At 40.8% G+C, this 23,572-nt stretch overlaps 1 protein-coding gene across 1 annotated transcript in view; it reads right to left on the bottom strand.

The window, feature by feature from the left end:
- The window catches only part of LOC104593473 (protein FAR1-RELATED SEQUENCE 3-like), a 44,497-nt gene that overhangs the window by 8,477 nt on the left and 12,448 nt on the right, over window positions 1-23,572 (bottom strand). The window contains exon 4 of the mRNA XM_010253333.3: window positions 14,720-14,809. Coding sequence (XP_010251635.1) covers window positions 14,720-14,809 — 90 coding nt within the window. The remainder of the gene's footprint in view (window positions 1-14,719; window positions 14,810-23,572) is intronic.

Here is a 23,572-nt window from a genome sequence, read left to right as displayed (position 1 = left end):
ACCGTTGATTTGGTCAGCAAACAGCTGACCCGGGTGGTCAAACCATTCGAACCGTTCAATGGTTTGGCTGGTTTTTATTTTTTTGTCAGAATGGGCCATCCGTCCGGGAACCAGACCCCTGACCAGTTCGTTGTCCGGGTCGGTTTTAAAAACCTTGGTCCAGACTACATACCCATTCCACACCTGTAAGTGGTTTGTCACCCAAGCTTCTTTGTCCACTGCCAACACATATAGGGCAGGGAAAGACTCTTTCAGTGGTCTGCCTTCACACCAGGAGTCTCTCCAAAATTTCACCTGATGGCCATCACCAATTTTGAAGCAGATACCCTTCCTAAAAGGGTCGAAAGCTTTCCTTATGCCTTTCCACACAGAGCACCCAACCAATTTCAAAGTTACATCACAGCCCAAAAATAGGGTTTTCCCTTAAGGTCCCCTGCTTTGCCAAAATAATCAGCCACAGAATTGGCTGACCTCTTTACCCACTTGAAGATTGCTTATATATACAATAATTAAATAAATTAGTATAATAAAATTAAAAAAATATATTTATTTTATTAATATATTATATACGATATATTATTATATAATTATAATTTATATAATATTATATAAATAAATAAATATAAAATATATATGGGCCGTGCTGGGCCGTGCCGGCTTGTGGACCTAAAACCCCAGGCCCAGCACGGCCCGCATGATCGTGCCGGGCCTAGCACGGCCCATGGACCATCGTGTCGGGCCGCGGACGGCACGACCCGATTTACACCTCTAGTCCATACACCCAAACTTTGTCAGCAGCCATCCTATTAACAGTTTAGAGTCTCCCTCCACCTCAACGTTTTGATATCCCCATTGCTTGGACAGCCTCAAGTCTTCTAGTAGGGTCATAATTTCAGCCTTCAGAGAATCTCCCACACCCATGGGGCCAGAGTATAGTGCTATCAGCCTGCCCTCCCCAGCTCCAGAGGGTCCTGGATTACCTAATGAGCTTCCATCAAAGTTCAATGTTATCCTTTGTTGTGCTGCAGTTGTCCAATAAAGCTGATCCACAGACTGTGCAGTTGAAGAATTTGCCATTACCAACCATCCCCTAAGGATAATCATTTTAAACACGATTATCACTATCTAGTTTCACATATGTCAACCACAGTTGTCATGACCAGTGCTGTCAACGTAGTGAGGCAACCACTAGTTGTTTGGCCTCCCTAGGGGATGCATTGACTGGTGCTAGTAACTAACTAATCAATCAAAGAAATGATAAATTCTAAATTTAAGATATTGATGCAATATCATCCACTAGTCAATACAAACAGAAAATATGCAATATAAGAATGTTAAAAATATTTAGTTTATATTCATGGCTTTTCAAAAATAAAACGGCTAGATAAGTCGAGATAAGGAGTGAAAATCTAGGAAAAGTGCAACTTTAACTATTTGATGTGGTCCTCCTTTTTGTGGAAATTCCATAACAGCATACCATTAATTCCAAGTAAAAGAAGTCCCTCACTTTATTGTTTTACCTTACTCCTTATTTTATATACCACACTGTTTTCAACCCGCCACTGACCATGTTAGTCAAACTAGTAACCCGGTCAAAATCCCTGCTTCGGTTGTGTCAAACCTGCTATTTACAAAAAACCAATGACTCAGTCAATAACCTGCCAGTAAAGACAGTTGAACAGTTGATCCATCTGACCCATTCAAGGAATAAACATAGTTCTCAAGAATCCAAGGCAAACCTAGACAACAAGGGAGCACTTAGTCGCCTAGGCGTTGCTTAAGGTCTAAACAAAATAGAACAAAAGGGGGATGAGCCCCTATTTTTTCCATTGAAATAGAAGTTAAAGTTTGTGGTATAGGATGGTGGGTAGCATTCATGGCTGTTCCTATTCAGGTTGGGATGCCAGAGTAACTCGTCGGGCTACTCTATCAACTCCTTGGAAGGCAATACATGGCATTCTTCCCAAATTTCTTCAATGTGTAAGGTATGATGCTTGTGCGGGCAATCTAGTTCTTTTTTGGGAAGATACTTGGGTGGGTAACTTGTCTCTCAAAGACCTTTTCCCCTCTCTTTACTCTCTTTCCCTTTATAAAAAAGAGCCTATTTCCTCTTTCCTCTCCCCTCCAGTCCTCCCTCTTTCTTTGAATTGGGATTTTAGTTTTCATAGAGGTTTGCGGGAGGCTGAACTTCCTTCTGTCACTGAGTTGCTTTCTTCTCTTGACAATGTTTGTTTAGACCCTTCTTCCCCTGATAAGAGAGTGGGGGCCCCTACTCCTCAAGGCTCTTTTTCTTGTGCTTCTTTCTTCAAATCCCTTTGTTCTAGTGATGTGCCTGGGTCCTTCCCTGTATAAGAAGTTTGGACCAAACCTATTCCCCCTAAGATAGTTGTCTTTTGTTGGAAGGTGTACCATGGTAAGATTAATACTTTGGAAAACTTGGAAAAGAAAAGCCCTTTTTTTGTGTCTTCCCCCAAACTGGTGTATTTTGTGCAAAGCCCATAGAGAGGATTGCTACCACTTACTGATCTCCTGCCCCTTTGCTGCAGCTCTATGGGATTGGATTTTTTATTTGTTTGGTTGCAGGTGGATTCTACCATAAGAAGTCAATTTGTTGTTTAGCTCACCTACCTTCATTTGGCCAACAAAAAAGGGAAATGCATGTGGAGATGCATTAGAGAAGCCACACTATGGACTATTTGGGGAGAAAGGAATTCTAGAATCTTTCTTGACAAGGAGAGAACCCTTCCAGTAGTAAAGGAGTGTATTTTCACTAGAGATATACACTGGCTGAGAACCTTAGAATCCTTTTCTCCGTTTTCCTTTGCAGATATTTGGAGAAGCTGGGATGCAATTGCTAACTTGTCCTCTCAGAAAAATAAATCTGCAGCAGTTTGGATACCTCCCTTGGAAGGTTTTATCAAATTGAATTTTGATGGGAGCAGTCAAGGCAATCCGGGATTGTCAGGGATTGGAGGAGTCTTGAGAATTGAGGATAGCAAGATCTTATCACTGTTTTCAGGCCCGATGGGAATAAGTGATTCTACAAGGGCTGAGTTACTGGCTGCTGTACAAGGAATTCAGATTGCCAACCAACTTGGAATAGAGAAGTTACCGATTGAAGGGGACTCTTAAGGTAATTGTGGGTTGGTTGTAGAACCTCGATTCAGCTACTTGGAACTATAGGGATCTTATGAAAAAATTTAAATGGTTAACAAGACACATGATCATTAGGCTGTGTTTGGTTGCAGTGCAATTTTATTTGCACTAGTACAAGGAGTGCAAATGAAAAAAAATGCAAATTCTCATTTAATTTTGTTTTGGGTTATACTTTATTCTGCTTTATGTCTTAATTTACTTCATTTGTACTACAATCAAACAAGATAAGCTAAAATTTGAAACAAAAATAGGTCAGAATTTACACTCAAATCATTTGTACTGCCATAATTTTGCATCAGTGCAAATTTATTTGCATTGCAACCAAACACAGCCTTAGAGTCCAATGGATGGGTAGGTCGGCAAATGCTTATTTTCTTGTTTCACTGTAATATCTAGGAGAGGCTGCACCTCACGCTTCTCCAAAGGATGCGTGTAACAGATTATTCTCTTTGATTAATGAATTCACAATTCAATTATCAAAAAAAAAGGGCATAGCCCCTACTCTTGTCTTAGAAGAAAGAAGACAGAGAAGAAAAATCTCAAAGATGATGGAGAAGTGGTAGAGCCCCTGTTTTAGTTCAAAAAAAAGGATGAAGAAGAAATTTACTTCCAGAAAAGGAAAAAGAAGGGATCAGAATATCTTTGTTGTAATGGGTGATTAAGTTGTAGGCCTGTTTTTCTCTTTACATTATTAGTTATGTTGCTGTGTTGGGCCTGAATTAGTTCTTTTTATTTTGTACTTATGTGTGCCTTTACTAATTAGGGGCACACCTGTCTTTTCATGTATATTAGGGCTGGCTGAGAACACACTTGCAACCCATCCATCTTCTGTCTTTTCTGTTATCTCTCTCTTTTGCTCTAATCTCCATCACAGGTCACAAACCAGTTGCACTAACAAAGGATAAGAAGCCTAAGAAGGGTCAAACACCAAGTGAAAATGTGGCAATGGGTAACAATGCAAAGATTCAGAAGAATACATCTACAACTGCTCCTTTGTGATGGGACAGAACACGAATTCTTCTGCCTCAGAATCATTTTTGGATTTTACAGCTGATGAGGCAGAAATCTTTAGCTGAGCCATGGACCGATTGAGGAACTCCCCCCTTGTATCCTCTTCCCTTGCCAAAAAAGGTACTGTCGCTACTCATAGTGTTACTAGTCCTATACATTCTAGCCCTTGGATTATTGATACAAGAGCCACTGACCATATGAGACATATGTGCTCTTTGTTTGCCTCCTATCACCTGCTATCTGGCCAAGATAAGGTGAGTAACTGATGGTCTCTCCACTACTTTAGGTAAGGGGCATTTCAGGCTAGGCGCCTCGCCCATGTCAAGGCATGTACTCATTAGAAAGGCGCTCGCCTCTGCACCTAGTCAAGCACCTCAGGCCATGCGTCAGGCGGCCCAGGCAAGGGACTTATTTAGGTTTTCAATTTTTTATTTGTTTTATGTTTTGAGTTTATATACAATTATTATAATATATCAAAGGCCTTTTTCTTTTATTTTTTACAACTATTAATATAATATGCTAAACCAAATAACCAAAAGCCCAAACTAAGAGTGGGAAAATAAAAACTTCCCAAGCAAGCAAACTGAAACAAGGGCAAACCAACCATCGAACTCCAAGTCCAAGGAAACCCTTCATTCTTTCCACTATTTCTGACAGTAAAACAGGGGCTCCGCCCATTCTAGTTCCCCCTTGTTTTCACACTAAAATAGGGGCTCCACCCATGCTTATTTTTTCTTTATATCTCACCAGTTTTTACTTTAAAACAGAGGCTCTACCCCATTCTTTCTACCACTGATTTTTACACTAAAACAGGGGCTCCGCCCCACTCTTATTTTTTCATTTATCATCGCAATTTTTACTTCCAAAACAGTGGATCCTCCCCATTTTTGTTTTTCAATTTTTTGTATCTGCTTTTATGCTCAAAACAGGGGCTCCGCCCCATTATTGTTTATGTAGAGAACATTGATGCGGGTCCCACAGCTGTGGTCCCACTCTGTCCGTAGGGTAAAATGTATCTAGTCACAGCTGTGGTCAATTTGCTATTCTGTTACTCCTAGTTTCAGTTTTATATTGTTTGTTATTTGTTAGCAGTTATGATGTAAACACCAAGGGCAGATATGTCCTTTCATGTAACTAGCATAACATATATATATTAAATTAAAGTGGCGGCGGCAAAATATTGACATTCTGTTCTCCTCAAAATCTGTGTTCTACTGCTCTTTCACCACTCTTTCTTCTACTTCTTCTTCACTTTCTCTTCTCATCGAACCTAAAATTTCTTAGTGGTCAAGACTGATAGCAGTCTTGAACACTTACATGGTATCGGAGCCAAGTTAGGGTTTTTCATGTGAGTCTAATACCAGCCGACCACATGAGAATCTCCTAGGACTGAAAGCTGAAAAGGAGTTCGCAGACTGATTCTTGGAGATCACCAGAGGTGCTAGCAGCTATTGGAAACTTGCTAGGGTTGCAGAGTGTTGGTGGTCAGGAAGGATCAGAGAAGACTAGGGTTCAGGTAACCCTAGAAGGCAGCGAACAATTTTTCCTTGTAAGTTGTTTACTTTCTAAGAGAAGTTCTATCAGAGAAGATAGGTTGGACCTATCTGGAGGGGAAGGCCGAACCATTCTAGTTCTTTCTCTCTTCGATTCACTAGGGTTTTACAGCAAACCCTGGACCGAACTGTGTTTCTCTCTACTCTAGCGTTTGAAAGTGATCTGCGGCAAGCCCTAGTGTTTGACTGAACCCTGTGATCTACCTAGAGCTACTCTTAAGTTTATTGGTAGGTCCGATCAGATTCTAGGGTTTCTTATTAACCCTACTGCAAGCCTATCTATACAGTTTGGATTGTGCAACTGAATAGCTTACTTTCAGGACTGATTAAAACCTTAACTTTCCCAAGCATATCAGTTTTTTTTAAGCTGTTCTCAGAGTTCTAAGGGGTTAGAGATCTACGGACAGCTACTGCTGTGTTGGCTAGTTGGTTTCAGATCAGAATTATTTCAGTTTTGTGCACATACACTGAGAATACAGATCAGGCCTATACTGTTTTGATTGTGATTGGTGGTTCAAGTGCTGTTTTGAGACTTGACAGAAATGGAGTCTAAAAATCAGGCAGAAGGCAGCTTTGGAAACATCAGTTATGGTAGTATTTCTGAGATGGGTGGTCAGATTACGACCATAAAGTTTGATGGATCAAACTATTTGGAATGGGCCCAATCAGCCATGATGGCTATTGGTGGAGGAGGTAAATTAGGGTACCTCCTGGGAGATATGAAAGAACCTTCCAAGGGAGACCCGACATATACCAAGTGGATGCAAGAAAACTACTTGGTTATGACACGGCTGTGTAATTCTATGCAGCCTCATATTAGCCGGAATTATTTGTGCGCAAAGACAGCTAAGGAGATATGGGATGTTATGAAAGAAACTTACTCCCAACCCCTTAATGTTGCCAGAGCATATGAATTGAAATGTGAAGTAAACACCCTTAAACAATGAGAGAAACCGGTGTCGGTCTACTTCTCTACCTTGAAGTCCTTGTGGCATGAGATTGATCACTTAGAGACTCTTGAGTGGGAGAGTCCCAAAGATGCTTAGACCCATAGAAAGCACATCGAGACAAACAGAGTGTTTGAGTTTCTGGCAGGACTGAACTCAGAATATGATATTGTGAGGCAGCAGATTTTGACTAGAGACATTGTGACTCTCTCTCAGGCTTACTCATTTGTACACAGTGAAGAGACCAGAAGGAAGATTATGATGCAACCTCACACACCCACATCAGCCTTTGTAGCTGTTACACCCAAATCAGGGGGTGATTCAGAGAAGGACAGGAGGAAGGAAAACAAGAAGGATGTAGTATGTGAACATTGTAAGAAGCCCAAACATACAAAAGAGACATGTTGGAAACTGCATCCCCACTTGGTTCCTGCGAAGTTGAGACACAAGAAGGGCACTGCTCATGTAGCCATGAACACTGATTCAACATCCTCATCTAGCACAAAAGGAACATCTTTGGAGACCTTAGCTGCAGTTCGGGCTGCCCTAATACAACTAGAAAAGGAGGTTGGAAATTCAGCTCAGCCACCGTAGCCTCCATCAGCCCCTGTTACATCTGCCTTCGCCCATTCAGGTACTCGAGCTTCAGCCTATCATGCCTCAGCTCCAGGTACTACTGAACCTTGTTGGGTAATAGACTCAGGTGCATCTGATCACATGACTAGCTTACCTTCATTGTTTACTACTTACCATTTGTCTTCTGATAGGGATAAGGTATCTATTGCTGATGGCTCCCTGGTTCCTATTTCTAGGAAGGGTGACATCAATCTTTCAAATACTATCTCCCTATCATATGTTTTGCATGTGCCTAAGCTTGATACTAACCTTCTTTCAGTCAGTAGTATTACCAAGCATATGAACTGCTCAGTAACCTTCTTCCCTGATCGATGTGTTTTTCAGGACTTGGAGACGCAGGTGATTGGGACTGGCCGTGAGACGAATGGGATCTATCTGCTCGGGGAGCGGTTCCGTCAGGGAGAGTCAGTAGAGAAGTTGTCTTTTGTATCTCAGAGTGTGAGTCCGGTTATGCTTTGGCATAACCGATTAGGTCATTTGTCTCTTCGATCTTTACAGAGTCTGTTTCCTACTTTATTTTAGTCTATTGAGTTGTCTCAGCTACAGTGTGAAAGTTGTGAGTTTGCTAAGCATTGTAGAAAGCCTTATTTATTGAGTAATAAAAGGAGTGATAATTCTTTTGATATTGTGCATACTGACATTTGGGGGGCTTATCATATCCCTTCCATGGGTGGGTACAGATATTTTTTGTTATTTGTTGATGACCATACCCGTTTTTCTTGGGTTTATCTCATGCGTTCACGAGATGAGGTACCTTCCCTGACCCAAAATTTTTACCAAATGATCCTAACCCAGTTTGATGCCAAGATCAAAGTTCTCAGATCTGATAACGCAAAGGAATACTTTGCTAAATCATTGACATCTTATCTTCTTCATCATGGGGTTATCCACCAGAGCTCTTGCTCTCATACACCTCAGTAGAATGGAGTTGCCGAGAGGAAGAATAGGCACATTTTGGAAGTGGCTAGAAGCCTCATGTTTACTTCCAATGTCCCTATTCGCTTCTGGGGTGATGCTATCCTCACGGCGGTATACCTTATTAATCGGGTCCCTTCCAGGGTCCTTGATATGCGATCTCCTTTTTCCCTTCTACACCCACGTGAGGACTTGTTTTCTATTCCCCTTAAGACATTCAGTTGTACTTGCTTTGTTCAGCTTCTCGGACCCCATCACTCCAAGTTCGAACCCAAAGCCTCCAAATGCATCTTCCTTGGTTATGCACAAACTCAAAAGGGTTATTGATGCTATGATCCTACCTCCGAGAGGAAGTTTGTCTCCATGGATGTCACTTTCTTTGAGGGGACACCCTATTATCCTCGAGTTGCCCCTCAGGGGGAGAGCAGTGAGAGTGGGGGTTTAAGTTCTTGTCTTCAGGGGGAGAGCAGTGAGAGTGGGGCAGTTCCTTTACCTATTCCATTGGGTGATGAGAGCTGCAATGGTGAGGGTAGTCAGAGGGATCAGGAGTTGAGGGAGAGCTGCAATGGTGAGGGTGGTCAGAGGGATCAGGAGTTGAGGGTTTATCACAGGCGGTGCAGGCAGGTTGATCCTGATCATCAGTAGTCCAGACCAGCTCCAATCTCATCTGCAGCTCCAGGTCCAGATACTACAGTCCCAGATCCCACAGAGACTTCCCCTACAGATGATCTTGACCTTCCAATTGTAGTCCGTAAAGGGAAACGACATTGTACCACATCCACAGCCCACTGTATTTCCCATTTTTTATCCTATGATCGCCTATCTCCTACCTACAGGTCCTACCTTAGTTCCATTTCCAATGTCCCTATTCCAAGAACAGTGCAAGAAGTCTTATCCATCCCTGAATGGAAAGATGCAATGCAAGTTGAGATGGATGCCCTGTTGAAAAACAACACCTGGGAGGTAGTTGATTTTCCAAAAGGAAAGAAACCAGTTGGATGCAGATGGGTATTTACGGTGAAGCATAATGCAGATGGATCTATTGAGAGGTATAAAGCTCGGTTAGTTGCAAGAGGGTTTACACAGACTTATGGCATAGATTACTTGGAGACATTTGCACCGGTAGCCAAGATGACTACTATTTGAGTCCTATTGTCCCTTGCAGCAAGTCACACTTGGCCTTTATACCAAATGGACGTGAAAAATGCCTTTCTGAATGGAGATCTGCAGGAAGAAGTTTACATGTGTTTGCCTCCTGGATTCTATGATGCAGAAATAGGTAAGAAGGTCTGTCGGCTCAACAAGGCTTTGTATGGTTTGAAACAGTCACCTAGGGCTTGGTTCGATAGATTTAGACTAGCACTTGTGAAGTTTGGATATGTAAAAGCCCAGTCAAATCATACCCTATTCATCAAGAGGGTGGAGTCCTCTTTGACACTACTGGCAGTATATGTTGATGATATTGTGGTCACAGGGAATGATAGCCATGAGATTGAGTCTCTTAAATAGCTTCTTCACCAAGAATTTGAGGTGAAGGACCTTGGTGTACTCCGGTTTTTTTTAGGTATTGAGGTTGCTAGATCCAAACAGGGGATCTTTATATCTCAGAGGAAATATGTCCTAGACCTGTTGGCAGAAACTGGAAAGTTAGGTATCAAGCCTGCAGATACACCAATTGAACAGAATCACAGGATTAGTGCCGAGAGTGGAGAGCTTCTTGAAGACAAAGTTATGTTCCAGCAACTGGTAGGAAAGCTCCTATATCTCTGCCTCACTCGGCCAGATATTACTTATGCTATTAGTGTTGTCAGCCAGTACATGCATTCTCCTAGAACCACACATCTTCTTGCGACAGAAAGAATCTTAGCCTACTTGAAGAGATGCCCAGGTAGGGGTATACTATTCAAGAACAACAATCACATGAAGGTGGAGGTCTATACTGATGCTGATTGGACTGGGAGTGTTGATGACAGAAGGTCTACCTCAGGATATTGTGCCCTTGTGGGAGGAAACCTTGTCTCCTGGAGAAGTAAGAAACAAAGTGTTGTCTCCCGGTCAAGTGCTAAAGCAGAATACAGGTCCATGGCCAATGGAGTGGCTGAAATCCTATGGCTAAGATCTCTATTTGAGTTGGGTATTGAGTATGAGAAGCCCCTGATGCTGTACTGTGATAATCAAGCTGCCATTAATATAGCACATAATCCAGTACAGCATGACAGAACCAAACACATTGAAGTTGACCATCATTTTGTGCGAGAGAGGGTCTCATCTCAAGAAGTATGCCTCCCTTACATCACATCTAGTATGCAACTAGCAGACATCCTCACTAAAGCCGTATCAAGAAAGAAGCTAGAGGCGGATCTATCCAAGTTGGGAATGATGAACATATACTCCCAACTTGAGGGGGAGTGTAGAGAACATTGATGTGGGCCCCACATCTGTGGTCCCACTCTGTCCATAGGGTAGAATGTATCTAGTCACAGCTGTGGTCAATTTGCTATTCTGTTACTCCTAGTTTCAGTTTTATATTGTTTGTTATTTGTTAGCAGTTATGATGTAAACACCAAGGGCAGATATGTCCTTTCATGTAACTAGCATAACATATATATATTAAATTAAAGTGTCGACGGCAGAATATTGACATTCTGTTCTTCTCCTCAAAATCTGTGTTCTACTGCTCTTTCACCACTCTTTCTTCTACTTCTTCTTCACTTTCTCTTCTCATCGAACCTAAAATTTCTTAGTGGTCAAGACTGATAGCAGTCTTGAACACCTACAGTTTATCTATTTTTTGTTCACTCTTTTTACCTCCAAAACAGGGGCATCACCCCATTGTTATTCATGTATTTTTCTCGCTTCTTTTACATAAAAAATAGGGGCCCCAACCCACTGTTATTTTTTTTATTTTTCTCACTGTTTTGCACCCAAAACAGGGGCAATTAGGTAATTCAATGGTTGAAACATCTTAGCCCCATTAAATGTCATTGGAGCCATTTGACCATGGTTTCCAGATGGGAGATACCATTCTTCACTTACAAGGGTATGAAGTTAGGACTCCCCCAAACCTGTGGATCTGACCTTGATCAGTAGAATTGGGCCAGACCCGGACCTGCCTTCTTTTATGTGCTTGGGGGCCAATAGTGGGGGGCCCTACCCTTTCACAGCCAGATGGATCGAGTGGGCTACATGAGTTTCAGCAAAAGTTATGTTATCTTTTGAAGCAATTTGAAATGGCATTCCAGGAGCCCAACTGTCTTCCCCCTCCAAGAGCCCATGACCACCATATCCCCTTATTACCTAGAGTGGGACCCACAAATGTTACCATACTGATATCCTCACTGCTAGAAGCAAGAAATTGAGAGCTTCGTTCAAGTACTGTCAGATAAGGGCTTTACACAACTCAGCCACAGCTCCTTTTCGTCACAAGTTTTGCTAGTGAAGGATGAGGGGTGGAGGTTTTGTGTAGATTATCATCAGGCTCTCAATAACATTACCATAAAGGACCGTTTCCCAATTCCTGTGATAGATGAGTTGATCGATGAGCTTAAAAAAGGCGTGGGTGTTCTCTAAGCTCAATCTCCTGGTATTCCAGGCCGCTGTTTTTAAAGTAAAAATTGATGAGAAAAAGGAAAAAATAAGCATGGGTGGAGCCCCTGTTTTAGTGTGAAAATGACAGGAAATATAGGGGAAACAAGAATGGGCAGAGCCCTTTGTTTTTCTTTCAAAAACAGTGGAAAGAAAAATAGGAAGAAAGAAGGGAAAAAAAAAAAGAAGAAGGAAAGAAGATACATTTTTCAATTGAATCTAAAGATCAAAAAAAGGTTTCCTTGGACTTGGTGTCTTCGATGAAGAAGGGTACTCAGAGTTCGATGACTAGTTTGCCCTTGTTTGAGTTTGCTTGTTTGGAAAGTTTTTTGCTTTCCCACTCTCGTTTTGGCCCTTGGGCTATTTGGTTTAGCATATGATATACAATAGTTGTAAAAAATAAAAGAAAAAGGCCTTTGATATGTTATAATAATTGTATATAAACTCAAAACATAAAAAAATAAAAAAAAATGAAAACATAAATAAGGCACACAACTAGGTGTGTAGAGGCAAGCACCTTTTTGATGTTCACATACCTTAACCTAGGCAAGGCGCCTAGCCTGAAATGCACCTCACCTCTGCGCCTTTTAAACCACTGCCTTAACCTCCAGGCATATTTCATCCTTTAATCCTCCCACAAAACACCCAACTAAACTTTTCAGGCCATCCCTAAACCCTGGTAGCCAGGCATTCAAACTCCATCTAGTACTCACATACCATTCCATGTTGTTTCAATTTTGTCAGGCTTTCATCATAATCGACATATACCCAGAAGGACCAAATCTAACACAATGAGCACCAGTGAACTCGATCCATGTCATTTAGAGTGAAACAAGCAATACCATTGGTAATAGAGGACTTCCGTTTCCTACGACCACCCTTGCAGGACAAACCCAAGACTCCCCTCTAATTTTTGAACATGCAAGTGTTTTAATCAGACACCGACTTGACGAGATATTTTTTCTTTTTCACCAAATGCTGGCATGTTCAAAAATCACTAGGGGGTCTCGGGTTTGTCTTGTGACAGTGGTCACAGGAAATGTGTTCTCGATAATAGAGGATGGCTTCTTATCCAAATGAATAGCAGCTATAGCTGCTCAATTTGGCCCAGGGTCTCATTATATTCAAATATAGATCCATAGAATGGGATCTTCACCAAAAAAAATGGGAAAATCAATTTAACATTCTTACCAGACCAAGCTTCATTCAGCCTAACACTACCGTGGCTAGACTCTTGCTCCACCTCTCGGCTAGTACTAAGAGTCATCTAATCAAACCTCACCACCACCATAAATAGGGCTTCTCTGATTTCCTGATTTTCGATGTCACCTTGTGTAACTCAATCTCCATCTGATCCATACGTGACTCCATAGTCATTGCCCAAGTGCTTGGCATTGACCTTGCTCTGATACGAGATGTTAGTAAGTGCCTAACTAGAATCTTTTTAAGGAACCACCCTCTTGAAAACACAGAAGATGAAGAAGAAACGAGAGAGGATCATATCTGATTCATATCAATGTTTTAAAAACCGACCCAAAGGTCGAACCGTTTTTGCCTCAGGGTCGCAGGTCAAACCATGCTACATCATCATTCTATATACATACATATATATATATAGATATGTATGTATAGTTATATACATATGTGTATAAATACATATATCGATAAATAATGTATAGTTATATTCTACATGTAATATATGTACTATTTTATATTTAATTTATATTTTTAATTCAGTTTTTTATTTTTATTTGTAAAAATATTAAAAATTGCACTTTGAGGCAAAAAAAAAGTTTTTCATAAAAATAGCAAGGCAAATGCGCCTATGGCCCCTTGGGATGCAAAGATCTTGAAAAATTACCCAAAATCTAAAAAAACTCGCCCCAATCAAACATCAAAGTGAAAAGTTATGGCCTCTGGAAGTGTGCATACACATTTAGTGTGCAACCTGTGACCCAGTCACCAGGTTGAATAGGTCAACGGTCCAATTGCTCGGGTTGAACGGTTTTTGACCAATTCTTGGGTTTTAGTAGAACTAGACCCAGAATCATGGTCGGTTGATGGTTCAAACGGCCAAGTCAATGGTGGTTGAAAACACTACTTACAATAGCCCTCCCTTGTAAACATATTATTACATCGAATCAATTCAATTATGCCTTGGGATCTGCCTAACTAGCTCCTACTGATGTGGCCTCCTTTGAAAAACTTGTTGAGGTGCAGCCTCGTAAGGTGAGCTCTTAGCTCTAATGCCATCTGGACCTGGCTTCAAGGGCTGGATCGAGCTGGGCCAAACACTTGACTTCAAACCAAAAGGAAGTTTATCACCAAGAACGTTACCTTCTTTAAGACTCAATCATTTTTTGAACCTCCCCAGAATTCTCTTCAAGGGTAGTCTAGTGGGGTGGAAGATATTTTCTCTGAGGTTAACCCTTTTGTGTTCTATGTTTTCTCTTGTGTCCACTGCTCTTGCTACAAAAAAATGATGTGACTAAAGAAAAAGAAATGAGTGTCTATCAAAGGAGGAAAAAAAGGACCTTGCAACTAAAGATTGCAACCAATTAGATGCCTCTCACTGCGACCAAGGTACCACTCCTCACCTTGAGTTGGATATTCCCATTGCTATACATAAACTTGTCATTCATGCACCATTCATCCAATTGGTAAGAATGTCTATGCATGAGATTTATCCTTTTTTTATAAATGATATAAGCTTTATTATCGCAAGTGAATAGTGTACAACCAGCAGAGGAACGAGATGCAGCCCCAGCCATATAACCAGATGTATATCAATACTACCAATCAGCAACCAACTCAAATACATTAGTTAGCAACCACTTAGAAACCTAGAATGACCAACATCTTATTGTTTTCTTATATTTCATGTGCACAAGAAGTTTTAAATCTTGACTTGCATACCTTCAAACTAATAACAGCCACTCGATCAGCAGGCTTTGACTTCCTATTTTCCATGGTCCATGTCATTGATTTCAGTCGGGGTAGAATTCCCTACAATAAAGAAAGCTCAATTTGGACAATACCGATCATTCATTTTCATTTTCAGAAGAAAACAAAATGCCCATTTCTTTTCTAAAACCAATATATAAATATAATAAATAGGACTTGTTCATTTATTTCATACAAGTTACATCTAAAACTCATTAAACTGAATATAGGATAATTAATACAGGTACTTGCTATTGTTAGAACATGCAGTTTATTCATCTCAGAAGAAACATGACATGAATAACCCCATCTACTGATTATATGAGATTTACAACACAAATGCTAAAGAACAAACTTTATAAATCAGAGCTTTGATTGAAATTGATAGAATATAGAAATTGAGAAAAGATGCTTTAGCTTCAAATATACTAGAAGAAAAGCATGGCACCAACATAGGAAGGGTGGTGGCCATGTATTCAACACCTACTAGAGTGGGAGATTCCCTGAACTGAATTGATGGCCTTACTGCAAGGCCTAAGACTAGCAAAGCAATCAAACTTTTGAAATATGGAAGTAGAAGGGGACTCAAAAGTCCAAGTCCCTTGGACTTACAGGCATGTCTTCAGGGAGATTGATTACTATCAAGGGAGGTAAACACTTCCTACTTATGGGCCAGAAGAACTTCAAATGGGATGGCAGATTCACTAGCAAAACAAGTAGACATCAATTATTTTGGGCACCAATGTAAATCTTATGTATTTGGATGGTTGTATTATCTCAACTAGATGTACTAAAACTCTCTCGTTGAATTAATTAAATCTTCTTCTCTACTGATAAAAAAAGCAATCTCCGTGTGTGGTTTGGCAAATTCATTGAGGTAGTAAAGAATTTTGGGATGAAATAGTGTAATGTTGATCATTTGGTGTTTAGTTATGAATCTACAGCAGGGAAGATCCTCTTAGTAGTGTATGTTAATGGCATAGTTATTAATTTTTGAGAAAATTTAACCAAGATTTATTGAGAATAAAAGGGAAGGGGGGGGGGACAAGAGGAGATATACAAAACAGGGGGGGAACCCCTGCAAGTTACAAAGGAGGAAGCTTGTCGCTATACAGATGCTCCAAATACACACCAAATTTAGCTAGGCCATCTGCAGTATGATTGTATTCCCTAGGAATCCAAACTAAGTTAACATTCAATCCATCCAAAGAATCCCAAGCTTCAGTCAGATAGTGATAAAGTCTCCAAGGGCCCCCTTTTTTGTCTCTTAACCATTTTATTGTATTTTCTGAATCACCTGCAATGATCAAATTCTGAATACCCAAATTCTTAATTATCCTGATTCCGGTGAGAGCAGCCATCACTTCAGCCTTTGTGGAGTCGGCCCAACCGATTGGGCCACTAAAAGTCCATCAGATATTGCCCCTTTCGTCCCTTACTGTACCACCAATACCTGCAAATCCCGGATTGCCTAAGGCACAACCGTCAAAATTAAGGGTTATCACACCTTCACTGATGGAAACGGGATGCCTCAAGGGAGTTTGGTGAGGATGAGGCAGAAACAGAAAGGGGTGAATATTTCTGATAATATCATTGACTGAAAGTCCTTTAAATAGATCTGAATTCACTGATCAAAGGATGCAAAGATAGGTAATATCTGAGATTAACTCCTCCAAGGTTCTGCTTTTATTGTCAAAGATACGGGTGTTTCTTTCATCCCAAACGCCCTACATTACTGCATGAGGCACTGATTGCCAAAAGACTTTACCCCTTTTGCTAAGCCCTATTCCTTGTCATTGATTCAAGTTGTCCATAATGTGTTTTGGAAAAGCCCAGCTGTACCCTGCCATATTCAAGAAATGGGATCATATCCTTTGAGTGAAGCTGCAATGAAGAAGGATGTCATCTGCAGATTCACCCTCGCTGAGACATAAAATACAAACATGAGGAGAAATGAAGCGTCTTCCCAAAAGCTTTTTCCAAAGGAGATCACAAGTATTAACTTTCTGGAGACAGGCTTCCCATACAAAGAAGCAAATTCTTGAGGGGATGTGGCTGCACCAAATTTTCTTGTAAGGAAAAGAGGGATGCTGATCTTCAGCAGTCAAAGCCCTGAACATAGACTTAGAAGAGAATTCGCCATTTGGGTGAAGGGTCCATATTCGGGTGTCAGAATGAGAGGGGGATATATAGGCAGCTTTGAGGGTTTGGATTAAAGCTATTAAATCAGAAATCTCCGAGTCCCTTGGGGGTCTTCTGAGGTGGAGGTTTAAAGAATTTTCAGCGGACTGGTTTGGGAGGCAATCAGAAATAGAGGCTTCTTGGACAAGGGTGAGGTTAAACAGCCTAGGGAAAGAAGCATCCAGGGTAGATTCCCCCACCAAAGATCTTTCCAGAATTTAATTTTAGAACCATTTCCCACTTTATACCTTATAAAAGGAAAGAAAGAAGTATGAATGGAACATATACCTTTCTAAGGATTGATGGCCTTTATCCTGTTCAAATGGAGATTGCTATCCCACCCATTTGTATTTCGTCTGTATTTACTTGAGATGACAGCAGTCCAAAGAGCATTAGGTTCTTTCGGAAATCTCCAGAGCCATTTGCCTAGAAGAGAGGAATTTTTCTCTTTAAGCTGTCCAATACCCAAACCGCCTTCCTCTTTTGGTCTGCATACTTGTTTCCAGCTGACTAAATGGTTTTTCTTATCTCCACTACCTTCCCAAAGAAAATTCCTTTGAAGCTTGGAAGACAGAGAGAAAGTAGACCGGCAGATTTGATAAGGAGGCCTTTAAGAGAGTAAGCCTACCCCCTATTGGAGAGATAACACTTTTTCCAAGTCGATAGTTTCTTCTCACATTTCTCCAACACAGGACTCCAAAAGTTAAGGGATTTTGGATTCCCTCCAAGAGGCATCCCAAAGTAGGTAATGGGGAGATTCTCCACTTTGCACCCCAATAACGCTTTGAAATTTTCTAGAAGATCCACTTCCACTGAGTTGATAGCCACAATACTGCTTTTGCAGAAATTAACTCTCATACCAGTGAGAATCTCAAAACATTCAATTACCATTTTAGTGTTTGTGATGTTGGTTATAAAGGCATCTAAGAATAGGATTATGTCGTCAGCGAACTGTAAGTGAGAGATGTGAAGTTTATCCCTACCCATTTCAAAACCTTTCACCAAGTTGAAAAGAATTGACTTGTCAAAGAGATAATTAAATATATCCATCACCAAAGTGAAAAGTAAAGGGGAAAGAGGGCAACCTTGTCTTAGACCCCTGCTTGCCTTGAAATAACCTTTCGCTTCACCATTTATCAATACTGAAAACCATGGAGAGCCAATACAACCTTTAATCCACCTGATCCAGTTTCTCCCAAAACCTCTTAGCCTTAAGCAATCAAGAATGCAGTCCCAATCCACTTTGTCGTTCGCCTTCTCAAGATCAAGTTTCACAAAGATCCCCGGGATCCCAGAGGATTTTCTGTCTTCTACACACTCATTGGCAATAAGAATGCTGTCAACGACTTGTCTTCCTTTAACGAAAGCAAACTGATTTGGGGAAATTAGATCTTCAAGGACTTCTTTAAGTCTGTTGGCCAGAACCTTTGCCAAAATTTTGTATATACTCCCCCTTTCTTAGGGATGAGGCAGAGAAAGGTAGAGCTAAGGCCCTTGTTAAAAATCGCAGATGAATGGAAGTCCCTGAAAAACTCCATGAGATCTGACATTACAATTTCCCAACATTTTTGGAAGAAAATGATAGGGAAGCCATCAGGCCCTGGAGCCCTATCACCGTCCATGCTGAAAATAGTCTTCTTGACTTCTTTCCAACCAATCCCCCTTTTCAGCTGAAAGGGTAGTGCCATCCCAATTAAATATTGTGAATTGATTTTCACTATCCTTGGAGTAAAGGTTTTTAAAGAAAGAAAGGAAAGCTTCAGAAATTTCCTCAAGATTCTCCACTTCTCTCTGATTAAAATTGAGCTTAGAAATAAAATTCTTCCTACTTCTTCCCAAGGCATAGGTGTGAAAAAATCTGGAATTATTGTCCCCTTCTTTCAACCATCTCACTCTTGATCTTTGTCTCCAATAGATCTCTTCCCTTCTAACTAGTTGCTCCCATTCCTTTCTTAATTCTGCTCTTTTATTTCTGTTTAAGGCATTGAGGGTCCCATTTTGCTCTCTGTTGTCCAAGTCCCCTAATTCCGAAAGTATTCTTTTTTTCTCTTCTTCAACAGCTTTAAATTCTTCTCTTCCCCAAGCTTTAAGATTTTTCTTCAAAGCTTTTAGTTTCTAAAGAAGTCTGAATCCAGCCCAACCCTCTACTTTGCAGTCTTCCCACCATGTTGCAACCTTTTTACTGAAATCTTTGTGTTGTAGCCAGAATTTTTCCAATCTGAATGGGGTCTTTCTTTTAATTATTCTTTCGGTGTTCAGAAATATGGGCCAGTGGTCTGAGGTACATCTTGGACGAAGTTCTTGACACAGATTTGGAAATCTCTCCAACCAATCCTGAGATAATAAAAATTTGTCAAGTCTGCAGCTTATGGCATTTTCCTGCATGTTTGACCAGGTAAAAAGTCCATTGGTAAGAGGGAGATCACATAGATTGTCTGTCAATAAAATTAGAGAAATTTCTCATGCTTCTGGTTGGGGTTCTACCATAAGAATGTTCTGAACTGAACCTGGTGACATTGAAATCACCCACTAAACACCATGGTATGTCCTCCTCATGCAGGGACTCCAACTCAGCCCAAAACCTCACTCTATCAGAAGGAGAGTTAGGCCCATACACATCAGTGAGGATCCAGCTGAAGTCATCTTTAATATTAGTGAACAGAACCGAGATTGAGAATTCACCTCTGTCGATCTCCAAGCCTGAAATTTCATCTTCCTTCCATGCTAGAATGATACCTCCAGCGGACCCCACAGCTGGAACAGCAGTCAATTTTCTACCCCTTATTCCCCATATGACTTTCATAAATTTTCTATCAATGACTTATTTTTTTGATTCCTGAAGGACAATTATATCTGGATTTTCTCTCTTCAATGCTTCTTTCACTAAGCTTCTTTTGAGCTGACCTCCCAAACCCCTAACATTCCAACTTAGTATCTTCATTGAGTCACTTTGACAGATTTCCCCTTATTCATCCTATTTCCTTTTGTGATGTGATCCCTTATACCCCACTGAAGCCTTTTTAGTTCTTTTTTAGGACCCTTTTTTCTGCTCTTTTCCTGGGCCCTTCCAGATTTAGTCACCTCTTTATTAAGGATTCTCTCCTTTTCATCTTCTTTGTCTTTTCTCACAATTCCCAAAGTTCCGGCTATATTGTTCATTCCCAAACTCTCTGTCTCCTTGCCACTGCTTGGTGGAACAATTCTCTGAATTGGAACGATCTGCATTGGGTGGGATGGCAACTCATTTGAACCTGAAAGAGTGGAAGGGGAAAAAAGACAGTGAGATGTAGAAGCAGAGCAAGAAAAAGGAGGCTGAAGAGAAGACAGAACCGAACGGGGGGTGGGGGAACTCCCTGAGTGCGATTTATGGTTTTGGTCAAGAAAGGAGGGTGACGAATCTCTCCCTTGTCTGCAAACAGGGGGGTCTGATTCTGAAGACATTTCGTAGCTTGGATCGATTAACTGGGTTTGTTCGAGAATCTCCACACATCCCCAACTCCCTTTGTCTGCAAACAGGTCTTTAACTCTTTTAAGAGCGAACTCACGAGGGTCTAGATCTACTTCAGTAGCATACGAGTTGAGGTCGTCCTTTGTGTCTTCTTCTTCACTGGCGGATGGCATGCCAGAGCTCACGGACGGAGTTGGAGCCATGAAAACTTTACCCAGATGTCGACCTGAACTGGGAGGAGTTTCGGGAACCGCCTGACTGAAAGTGGGGGTTGCTGGTGGGCTTAAGGTGCTAGATGGGCAGGAAGACTTATGTGGGCCTTGGGTTTGAGAAGAGCGGCCCAAGTTTTCAAACCGGTTGGGAGTTGGGACAATATTGGCAATCCTGGAATTAGGGGGGGCTTTTGAGATTTGAGACTTTTTAATAAGGGGTTGCGCCTGTCCAACTTCTTCACGTTTTTTGAGCTCCACTACGCCTTTAGATTTGGAGGAGGAGAGCTCCTACACAGATTCACGAGGAGCCACCACCGACTTTCCAATTTCTCTGTGCATGCCTCTACTGCGACCAGATCTCTGAGCGACAAAGGTGGAAGTGCCACGTGGAAGAGAGACCTTTGAGTGAGTTGACTCAGAGAGACCGGAAGGTGACTCGTTCGTCTTCTCCACCTCCACAGAGATGTAGAACCAAACGTTTCTATCCAAAACTGGGATTGAACGAGGGATGGCATGAATACCACGGTTTTTCACTCTGATTTTGGCAAAACTTAACTCAGAGAAAATCAAAGATCGGGGATCTATGTCTTCAAGACCTTCGCAGGTGTCTCCTATCAGAGAAAAGATTTCCTTCGTCCAGAGGTGGAATGGAAGCCCTCTTAACTCAAGCCAACCGTTGAATCTCAACTGATCAAGGACTGCATTAATCTTTGGCCACCAGCGTTCAATTTGAACCCAGTCACTAAAAACGAAGATTGCTTTGAGCTTGGTCCAAGAGATAATCAAGTCTTCCGAAGGGGCAAAGCCAACTGCTTTGTTTTGTTCAAAAGGGCGCAGTTTCAACAAGGATTCAGAATGCAAATTTGCAGACAGTCCGGCTTCAACTTCATCCCAACTTAACGCAGGTGTTTTCGTACAGACGAAAGCCAAACTCCAGTTTCCAAATGGCTTTCCCTAATGTGCAATCGAAAGAAACACAAAACCTCTGGATTTTATGATTTTGCTTTTGACTTGGAGCGATGGAAAGGCTTCTTGCGTGAGATTAGTATGGCGGGGTTTCACTCTAGGCGGATGAATCCGCCCTAAGTATTTGATTTAAGTTGTAAACATAGGATTCTTCCCTTGAACGCTCTCTTACAGTCTGCTAAATGTCTACGTTCAATTTCCAGAGCTTCCTAGATGTAGGATCTAGTCCATAGAATGTCCTCACGAGACAAAACTATCTATGTCCAAGCTCCCTTGCCCCTTTCCGCTAGTACAAAATCATCTTTTTGATTAAAGCTTCGTTTAATTTCAAAGGATTTTGATCCGACATTCAAAAATCTCCGTTCCATGATGCTTATCTTGAGAAAGACTTACAAAGGTTTCTTTTCTTTGTAAGAGATTTTGATCCGACATTCAAAAATCTCCGTTCCATGATGCTTCAGCACCTTGACGACATGGCACCTAAAATCTAAAAGCATGATATAAAAGTACTCCAACTATCCCAAGATCATCACAAAGCATTTGAACCTGATTCTAACTACAGGAAAAATGGTATAACACCCCAAGTTAAAATTTCTTGAAGGTGAGGAACAAAATTATGCATGTTTCTTAGAAATGACACTGCTACCAAACTGTCTTTAACATTTCCAGAAACAAGAGAAGGATATCATGTGGCTTTGGAAGGAAAGTGATGAATGCAAACTTCAACTTCTCCAAAGCCTTTCCTTGACTGTTAGTTGTCAGCTGGTGGGAGGATACATGCCTTGTTTAGTAGAACAAATGTTCCATCATGGTTTTGATGGCATAGTTATTAATGGCAATGATGTTGAGGGGATTGAAAGGTTCAAACTATTTTTATAGAAGCATTTTTCAAACCAAAAATCTTGGTAAAATGAAGTGTTTTTTGGGTATTGAAGTCACAAGGTCAAGACATGGTATTAACTAATGTCAAAGAAAGTATGTCCTAGATTTACTTGAAAAGACAGGATTATTAGGTGCAAAACCAGTTGAATCTTCTACAGAACCAAATGTAAATTGGGGAGTTATTTTAATGATCCAAGAAAGTATAAAAAGTTAGTTGGCAAACTAAATTATTTGACAAAATGGCCAAATATCACCTTTGCAGTCAATGCGATTTGTCAATTTATGCAGAATCCTCAGGTTCCTCACTAGAAATTTTTTTATCAATGGTACCTCACTAGAATGCTGCCATTAGAATTGTATGATATTTGAAAAGGGCTCCAAGACTTGGATTATTATATAAGTAAGGTGGGAAACTTGAAATTAAAGGCTATATGGGTGCAGATTGGGCTGGATCAGTTTCTAACAAAAGAGTAAAAAAGTAAACTATGGTTGCAAGGAGTAGTGTTGAGGCAGAGTATAGAGCCATGGTACACACCACATGTGAGCTTATGTGACTGAAACACCTACTTCAAGAAGTTGGATTCATTATGACAATTGACAAATCCTATGAAGTTACATTGTGACAACCAAGCAGCAGTCCAAATCTCATCTAATCTTGTCTTCCATGAGAGGACCAATGATATAGAGGTTGATTATCAGTTTATCACTTCATGAGAAAAATAGTATTTAGTGGAGAGATCAGCACATTTCATGTTAGTTAAGAGAAGCAGTGGGCAGATTTGTTTACAAAGAGCTTGAACCAGAAAAAGGTTAAATACATACGTAGCAAGCTGGAACTGTAGTGTTAACAAACACCTAAACAGGGGGGTTTTAGTCATTACATTATATTTTATTATGCTACAATTCTATGTAAATGGACAATCCTCTCCTATCTTAAGTTGTGTGGTTCATATTTAATTAGGGGTATAGAGGTCATCATAATCAGCTTTGGAAAACTACAAATAATAGTCGACTAGGGAGATGGGCATTCTATTCGGTTCGCCCCTCCAGTCTTCTCTTATTCTTTCTCTACTTCTCTCCTTCTCTCTTGCTTTCTTTTCCTCCTCTTTGTTTATTCAACCGCGGGTATTATATCAC

The sequence above is a fragment of the Nelumbo nucifera genome, chromosome 7 (assembly GCF_055504915.1).
Source record: "Nelumbo nucifera cultivar China Antique chromosome 7, China Antique-T2T, whole genome shotgun sequence".
In the NCBI taxonomy this organism is placed as follows: domain Eukaryota; kingdom Viridiplantae; phylum Streptophyta; class Magnoliopsida; order Proteales; family Nelumbonaceae; genus Nelumbo; species Nelumbo nucifera.
The sequence above is the reverse complement of the archived record's forward strand: the minus strand, read 5'-3'. Positions and strand labels throughout refer to the sequence as shown.